The 9272-nt window shown below is 42.4% G+C and overlaps 1 protein-coding gene across 1 annotated transcript in view; it reads right to left on the reverse strand.

The window, feature by feature from the left end:
- LOC126990030 (muscle-specific protein 300 kDa-like) overlaps positions 1 to 9272 on the reverse strand; it is a 50506-nt gene that overhangs the window by 20484 nt on the left and 20750 nt on the right. The window contains exon 3 of the mRNA XM_050848600.1: positions 7041 to 7099. Within this exon, the coding sequence (XP_050704557.1) occupies positions 7041 to 7099 (59 nt within the window). The remainder of the gene's footprint in view (positions 1 to 7040; positions 7100 to 9272) is intronic.

Consider the following 9272-nt stretch of genomic DNA (forward strand, 5'->3'; position numbering starts at 1 on the left):
AGGAAGAGGGAGGAGTCAACTGGAAAGAGCAGAAAACATAATAAACAGAGACATGACGACAAGACAGAAGGACGAAGAGGTCAGGTGAAAAGAAGAAAAGGTAACGGAAGGAGAGGAGGAGGCTGGATATAAGAGTAAAATGAGAAAGCAGACAGCAGCATAAACAAGAAGATAAAATGAGGAAGAAATCACACGAAAGAAGAGAAAAAGAGAGTGACAGGATTTGATGATGGGAAAGGAAAGAGAAAGGCAATGAAGGTACAGGGAGACAGGAAGCAGACAGTAGCATCAAAAATAAAGATAGATTAAGGAAAAAGGTCAAACGAAAAGAAGAAAAGAGAGTGACAGGAGCTGATAAAGGGGGGAAAACAACAACAGAGAAAGGTATATGATAAAGGGTAGATGAAAGGTAGACAGGAAGTAGACAGCAGCCTCAAAGGAAGATACAATGAGGAAAAGGTCTGAATAAATAAATAAAAAAGAGTTGATGAAGGAAAGGAAGGGGATGTAAATAGAAGCATGACAAGAAGACAGAATGAGGAAGAGGTCTGACAAATGAGTGACAAGAAATGAGAAAGGGAAAGAAAGGAACAAAGAAAGGCGCATGCTGGGGGTCGGAACGGAAAGGGGGACAGGAAGATGAACCATGGGAAAAAGAGAGACCGAGAGAGAAAGGAGGGAAAGTGGAGGAGGAGGGAGGTAGGACAGGGACGTGCGTGACCAAGGAGGCATTAAAGGAGGAAGAGGAAACGGTGCGGGGAGAATATAAAGAAGCGAAAGGAAGGTAAGGAGGAGACAGAGCAGGTGGGAGCAGAGGAGGAGGCGGTGGTGGGTTAGTCTGCAAACATCTACCTAAGAAGTGTTGACATAGTCCCTAGAGGAGGAGGAGGACGAGGAGGAGGACGAGGCATAGAGTAGATGGAGGGAAGAAAGGAAGGAAGAACAAGGTGAGTGCCGATAAAAGAATCAATCATCGGAGAGAGGAGGAGGACGAGGAAGAGGGCGAGGGGTAAATGGAGGAAGGGGGAAGGGTTATTAAAGAGTGTAGATGCAAGGGAACGATAGATAACTAGATGGAAGAGAAAGAAAGAAGAAGAAAAAAGGTGAATGCCGATAAAGGAATCAATCATCGGAGAGAGGAGGAGGACGAGGAGGAGGAAGAGAGGTAGATAGAGGAAGGGGGAAGGGTTATAAGAGAGCGAAGATGGAAGAGAGGGAGCATTAGATAACGAGACGGAAGGGATGGAAGGAAGGAAGGAAGGAAGAAAGGGAGGACAAGTAAGTGAATGCCGATAAAAGAAATCAATAGTCTTTGTGTGTTCCAAAACGTATTAAGAGAAGAGAAAAAGAGAAAGAAAAAAGCATACAAGAAAAAAATAACTTGTAGATATTCACTTGTGCACTTAACATTAAATAATATTCCCAAGGCTGGAGAGAAGTCTTTTTTTTTTATTCTGTTTAACCTTTAACCGATGGAAGGAGGAAAAAAAATAAAGAAATAGAATCGAGGAGGAAAATTAGTAAACGTTAAAGAGAGGAAAATACACGATAATGATGAGAGGACATTTGACCTGAATAAAGAAAAAAAAGGGAAAATCGAACATAATCGCTAAAAAAAAAAAAACTTGAACAGTGACAAAAAGTAAAAATGAAAGAAAAACTAGACAATGAAAACGAAAAAAAAAGAAGATATAATTACATGACAGAAAACAAACACTAATCACTAGAAATAAAAAAATGAATAGTGAAAAAAAGAAAAAAATTAAAGAAAAAAAACTATACAATGAAAACGAAAAAAAAAGGATATAATTACTTAACAGGAAAAAAAAAACACTAATCTCTACAAATACAATACTTTGAATAATAAAAAAAGGCATAAAAAGAACTAACAATTAAAACGAAAAAAAAGAAGAATCTAATTACATAACAACACACACACACACACACACACACACACACACACACACAAAACAAACAACACAGACTCCTATAAACAATGCGAGAGGAAGTAATCATTGAAACAGGGAAAACAACAACAAGGGAGGAGAGAAAAATCCACAACATGAGCCATTACCCCAAAAAGAGAGGCAACATTATAAAAAAAATACGGGCGGCGGAGGACAACAAGGGACCCATCACTCACCCGGCGGGCCAAACAAAACACGCTTGCCGACACCCGGGAGAGAAACAAACTTACTCTCCGCCCAATACTTTTCCTCGCCCTCCCTGTACCCCTTACCCACCTCCCTTACCCACCCATCTATTGCAACGGTTAACCGCCCCTCCACCAACGTTCTTCCCCCACCCTCGAATCCTGCCCTTCCCATCCTGTTCAACTCATCCCCGCCCCTTCCTATCCCCCATTAGCTGCCGCCATGCAAGAAACTAGTCCTGACACACACACACACACACACTGTAAACACGAGCGGGGTGGAGCCACGTGTGTTGTCCATTGTTCGCTGGTGTTTGGGGAAAGTGTGTGTGTGTGTGTGTGTGTGTGTGTGTGTGTTCCGTATCATAACATCTCATTAGCAGCATGACTCAGCTCGTGTCTGGTTGACCGTTATGTCTTGCAATGAAAACACTATAGACGAAACAATCAATAATGTTTCGCGTTTCGTTTGTCCCCTGTTGTGAAGACGGTGGAATGTCTCTTACGGTAACCAATAAGAAATAGGATCAGGATCATCATAAAGTGGATATGGGCTACAGTGAGATAAATGAAGCCGTTCTGAAAATATATGAATAGCAAACTCGACAAAATAATGTTACAGACGCTGGATAATAAATAAAAGCAGGTCAAAAATAGATTACACCAAAAATACATACCCAAAAAACTAAATAAAAGACACAATAGTAAGATTTTGGTAACTAATAAAAGACGAAACAACGAGTAACCTCTCTCTCTCTCTCTCTCTGGTAAGGTAGATGCATGCTGGTAACAACAGCTGGTGGTAGTGGTGGCCAGGGGTGGATCAAATACAATTGTATTTGTATATGAATTGTATTTAAATACAATTTTAATGTATTTGTATTTGTATTTTGACATCCAGAGAAAAAAGTATTTTGTATATGTATTTGTATTTGGCACCCAGAAAAAAGTATTTTGTATTTGTATTTATATTTCGAGTCAAAACCATTTGAGGAGGATAAATACTGTTAAGGAAATAGAAAAAGAAGTAATGTTAAGCCGCGTTAAGGCGGAGGGGGAAACAGATGAAGGTTGGTGAAGGAGTAAAGGATTAACGTCAGATAACGGGGAGTAAGGAGGAAATTAACCTCAGGTCACATGAAGGAGGAGTAGGAGAGGATTTAGGGAGTTACTGAGGGATGGGTGGCTCGGAAGAAGGATCCGCCCGCAAAAATGTATGACGTCACGGAAATGGGAGACATAGGCAGCCGTTTCCGAATGTTCGGAAGACGGTCCCTAACACGTTCGGGTGGCTTCTACTGTAGTAGTAGTATAGTAGTAGTAGTAGTAGTAGTAGTAGTAGTAGTAGTAGTAGTAGTAGTAGTAGAACTAGTACGACTACTGCTACTACTAGTACTACTGCTGTAGAAGCCACCCGAACGTGTTAGGGACCGATCTACTGCTTTAACTTGGCATATGCACTACAGTCACCTGTCAAAAAGAGGTTGCATCTATTTATTGAGCGGACTGATGTCATTGCCGCAGCTGTCATGGGCCCCAGGTTTAAGCTGGCATGGATGCCATGTAAGAAAATGCAAAAGGAAAAGGTTTCCAAGAGTCAACTCAGTCGACCTTGAAGAAGACATCATTTCAAGAGAGTGAGCCTCTCGTCTTTTCGGCTGGCATCAGTGCATCACGACCTCATCTTTTTGCCTACATGCCTCCAGCTGGGCAAATGATGGCAAGTGCATCAACAAATGACACTACAGTGGTGAAGGCAGAACGTGAAACGTACCTAGAAGAAGGTGTTTTGCCTTTTGATGTCAATCCACTGAGGTATTGGCTTGATGCAAAAAGCTTCAAAAATTTGAAGCACTTTGCCAAGAATATTCTAGGGTGCTGTGCAACAACAAGGACACCCCGGGAAGCATGTCACATCCACGAACATAAAAAAAAGTCCCTGCAGAGAAATTAAACAGCTGTCGTGATGATAAAAAGAAAGAGCAAAGGGCGGGAGAGACGAGGGGATGAAAGGGATGGAGGAGATGAAGGGAGGGAGAATGGAAAGGAAAGGGGGCTGATGAAGAAGTTTGAAAGAAATATATGTATAGAGAGCAAGGATGAAAGAAAGGAGAAAATAATGAAATAAAGAAGAGAAAAATAGAGGAACAGACGACTAAAGAGAAGTGGCAGCCCAATAGAAATGTTAGGAAACTTTAGTGGGTCGTCCTCGTGAGTCAACACGCTCACTGGTGTTCTCCCTCAGCAGGTGTGTGAATGCAATGTACCTGAAAGACGTTAATTGGTGAACCAATTATTATGTAAAATCAACCAATCAGTCAATCAGAGAAAGAAAATAATTAAAAGAAAAATTGGAAGTAAGAAAGAAAAGGAAAATGATGCTGCGCCGGAGGCCGCGCCGAGGATTTCGGTCCTTCATCCAAGAACCGATAAACGCGGTGACCGGCGCCTTCACGGAATTTATGATTACTTTTATACTCCAGTCTGGTAGTTTTAAGAAGCGAGTTCTTGCATCCGCCCTACTCGCCCAAGGTCTCCCAGGCGAGCATGGCAGTGGTAGGAGAGCAAACTGAACAATAAACCCGGGCAGGTGGAGGAGGTCGTTAGCGTGAGCAGTTCACCTAGGCAGGTGGAGGTCGTTAGCGTGAGCAGTTCACCTAGGAGAGCAAACCTGATCAAACCCGGGCAGGTGGAGCAAACTCCGATTACAAACCCGGGCAACCCGGGCAGGTGGAGGTCGTTAGCGAAAGCAGTTCACCTAGGAGAGCAAACCTGATTACAAACCCGGGCAGGTGGAGGTCGTTAGCGTAAGCAGTTCACCCAGGAGAGCAAACTCCGATTACAAACCCGGGCAGGTGGAGGTCGTTAGCGAAAGCAGTTCACCTAGGAGAGCAAACCTGATTACAAACCCGGGCAGGTGAGGTTCGTTAGCCGTGGTAGGCAATTCACCTAGGAGAGCAAACTCCGAACAATAAACCTGGGCAGGTTGGGCTCGTGAGCCGTCATAGGTTATACACCTAGGAGAGCAAACCTGAACAATAAACCCGGGCAGGTTGGGCTCGTGAGCCGTCATAGGTAATACACCTAGGAGAGCAAACCTGAACAATAAACCTGGGCAGGTTGGGCTCGAGAGCAAACTCCGAACAATAAACCTGGGCAGGTTGGGCTGTGAGCCGTCATAGGTAATACACCTAGGATGAACAATAAACCCGGGCAGGTGGAGCTCGTGTCTGCCTAGGAGAGCAAACTGAACAATGAACCCGGGCAGGTGGAGCTCGTCAGCCGTGGTAGGCAGTCTGCCTAGGAGAGCAAACCCGTCGTAGACAATCCACGCAATGGGAACACCAAAGAAAAGGAAAATAAAAGGAACACCAGAAAAGGAATTCTGGGAGAAAGAGGCTCATCCAGACCAAAGAACATCAAAAGGATGATATAGAAAGGAACACCAAAAAATAAAAAGAAAAAATAGAACAATAACAGAACAACGTCAAGAAAAGTAACATACAAAGAAAAAAATTATGGGTGGGTCTTTTCTGGGGAGAAAGAGGCTCATCCAGACCAAAGAACATCAAAGAGGGATGATATAGAAAAGAACACCAAAAATAGGGAAAAAGAGCAAAAAACATCGCAAAAGAACAACAATAACAGAACAACATCAAGAAAAGTAACATACAAAGAAACATCATCCACCATTCAAAACTAACATCAAGAACATCAACAAGAGGATGATATGAAATAAAAGAACATTAAAAAAAAGAAATGAGGAAAAAGAACAGAAAATATAAGAAACATCATCCACCTTTCGGCCCCTAACTAACATCAACAAAATTATGGGTGGGTCTCTTCTGGGAGGAAAGCGGCTCACCCAGACCAATGAACACCAACAAGAGGATGATATGAAATAAAAGAACATCAAAAAAGAAAAACAACAGCAAGAAAACAAAGAAAAGATAAAGAAAACAAAAGGAAAAGAAACAAAAGAAAAGAAAACACCAAAATAAAATAATCCAAATAAATAAATAAATAAACAAATACAGAATACAGTAAAATTAACGAACTAACTAACTAATTCAAACTGTCTAATTATTAAACTACCTATCTAACTACCTATCTGTTTTTTATTGTTTCCTTTTTGAGTGCCCTTGTGCTGTCTCCTTTGCTGTGAAAAAAAAATAATAGCTGTGTGTGGCTGCGGTAGGTACTCATCTCCGCACCGTTGACCCTTTGAGCTTGTGGTAGGCAAGAACCTGTTAGTTACCGGCACCATCTGAGAGGGTGTTTAGTAAGGCAATTTTTCACTCCTAAGCGAGCAAAACTCGGCCGAAACCTTCTGGGCATTAATGATGATAAAATGAAGTGTAAACTTGTGAAAAAATATTATTTGAATCTTTGAAATCTGGAATAGGAGTATTTGTATTTTTATTTGTATTTTTAGATTCAGGAATAAAAGTAGTATTTGAATTTGTATTTGACTTATAAAAATCAGTATTTGATCCTCTCTCTCTCTGGTAAGGTAGATGCATCCAGGAAACAACAGCGATGCAGGTAACAACAGCTAGGGGTGGTGCTGGTGCTCGTGGTGGTGATGTCATGTCACCCACACACGCACTCCAACGGCGTGTGTGTGTGTGTGTGTGTGTGTGTGTGTGTGTGGTCGTTCATCATTTTGTCATTAAGTCATTTGTCTTCACCTGTTAGTGCTCACCCCACAACGCTTTCTGCAGGTGGCTTCTCATCCTTGCTTTCTCTTCATCTCGTCTTCCAAAGTCAAGATTACCTCATCGACTGATAAAAATGGAGCACTTGTAGCATAATAACATTGACAGACTCTTAACATTGTTTTCATGTGTTCACTCTATTTTTGTTCATGCGGATCTGTTTCAACCACAAATGGCACTCATGAGAAGCTTAGGGGTGACCATGTTCTTGTCCTTCCTTTCCAGCGCCCTATACGGTTATCACACTTATGAGAAGCTCAGGAGGTGACTAGGAACTCTCTATCTTTCTCCCTCTCTGTTTCTCTTCCATCCCTTCTCCCTTCCCCTTGACACCCTCACCCCCCAATCCCTCGCACCGGAAACCATTATCACCACGGCTACCTGCCCCGCCCAACCCCTTCCGCCCTTCCTTTCCCTCCAAGCTCCTCCCTCCTCCCTCTCCTCTGGCTGTTCTGGCGTGACTCTGAAGGGAACTGACGCTTTTTGTGATATTGATGATGATGATGATGGTAAGTGTAGGTCATTCTGCTGCTTCTGCTTTCTCTCTCTCTCTCTCTTGTTCTATCTCCGAGGTAACGGAGCGAGTCACGTCACGATCACGTATCTCAATCTGCCTCACGAGCTTTCTTTCTCCTTCCTTTTCCCTCACGCCCCCTCCTCTCTCTGCTTCATCTTTTTTCTTCACTCATTATCTTCTTATCTCCCCTTTCTTCCTGCACAAAAGCCTCCCCACCCTCTCCCCAGCCTTACTCAATTCATCCTTCACCCATACATTCACCCCTACATACATTGCTTGATTTTTTTTAAGTCAGTTACACACTTATATATCCTCCTCCATTTTCCTATAAACTCATCTTACCTCACAGTTCCAGACGTGTTTTTATCCCTCAAGAGTTAGTTGTCTTGTCCTGAAGTCTGCAGACGGCTCAAGGGCAACAAAAGAGTGCAGAATGAAAGTTAACTGCTTTTTCCTGCAGGGGTGACGAAATTACATATTTATCCCTAATACGCATTGCTCTCTTATAATAATCTAGACGTAATTGAATGTATTCCTATCTCCCTCTCTCTCTCTCTCCACGACCACGTTCTGTATTAGGTCGTGGGCATGAAAAGCAAAGGAATGGGTGGAGTGAATGATAGGCAGTAAGACACAATGTATGCTTTGTTGAGATGAATGCAGGGAAGTGGGGAGGATAGAGACAGTGGGGGAGTGAGAGGTATATTGTACGCTGCGTGGGAGGAGGAAGAACTGTAATGGGGAAGAGAAGAAGGTGGAAAGAGGAAGGAGGAAGACAGTGCTGGGAGGAAGGGGATTTTATAGTGAGGAATAATGCATGTAGTGATATAGTTAGAGAAAGCAGTGCATGGGGGTTGGAGGGTGAGAAGGAAGCAGACAAGTGTGTGTGTGTGTGTGTGTGTGTGTGTGTGTGTGTAACGCATTGATATATATTTTTTCAAACGCTTTAGTAACCAGGAGGAGGAGGAGGGGGGAAGAGGAGAAGGAGGAGGAGGAGGAATGGGGAAGGAAATGTGGACACACACACACACTCACGTAATGACACAACTTGAACACTTAAACGCCACAAAACTAGAGTCTCTCTCTCTCTCTCTCTCTCTCTCTCGACAGTCCTTTCCCTGCTCTGAGAGAGAGAGAGAGAGAGAGAGAGAGAGAGAGAGAGAGTTTCTTCTCCTTATCCTTCATTCCTTTCTCTCCTTCCTGTCTGTTTCTTGTTTTCTTTCTTTCTTTTATTATTTTCCTTTTCTTTTCTCTCCTGTTTTTGTTTTTTTTCCCCATCTTTATTCCATCTACATCACATCTTCTTTCCCTCTTCTTACCTCTCTTCTCTCTCTCTCTCTCTCTCTCTCTGTTTATATTTATCCATCTTCTTCGTATCTCGTTATTCCTCTCCTCTTCTTTTCTCCTCTTCACCTGTATTTTTTTAATTAAGGTGTTTATCTAATTTTATTTCTTTGATTGAAGGATGGAAGGAATACAGAAACAAAAAAAGACATGAGGGAAATACTGAAGGAAGGAAAGAAAGAAAGGAGAAAAAAAGAAGGAAAGAAAAGAAAGGAAGCAAGAAAGGGATCAAAAGGAAGGAAGGAAGGAAGAGTAAAGGAGAAAACAAAGAGAATCAAATGAGAGAGGAAACAAGGAAGGAAGGAAGGAAGGAAAGAAAAGGAGGAAGCAAGGAGATCAAAGAGAAGGAAACAAGGAAGGAGGAAGGAAGGGAAAGAAAAGGAAGAAAGGAAGCAAAAAGAGAGGATCAAAGAGGAAAAAGGAAGGAAGGAAGGAAGAAAAGAGGAAGCAAGCAAAAAGGAAGAAACAAGGAAGGAAGAAGGAAGAAAGAAGCAAGCAAAGAGAGAAATCAAAGAGGAAGAAACAAAGGAAGGAAGGAAGG

The sequence above is a fragment of the Eriocheir sinensis genome, unplaced genomic scaffold (genome assembly GCF_024679095.1).
Source record: "Eriocheir sinensis breed Jianghai 21 unplaced genomic scaffold, ASM2467909v1 Scaffold1427, whole genome shotgun sequence".
NCBI classification, from domain to species: Eukaryota; Metazoa; Arthropoda; class Malacostraca; order Decapoda; family Varunidae; genus Eriocheir; species Eriocheir sinensis.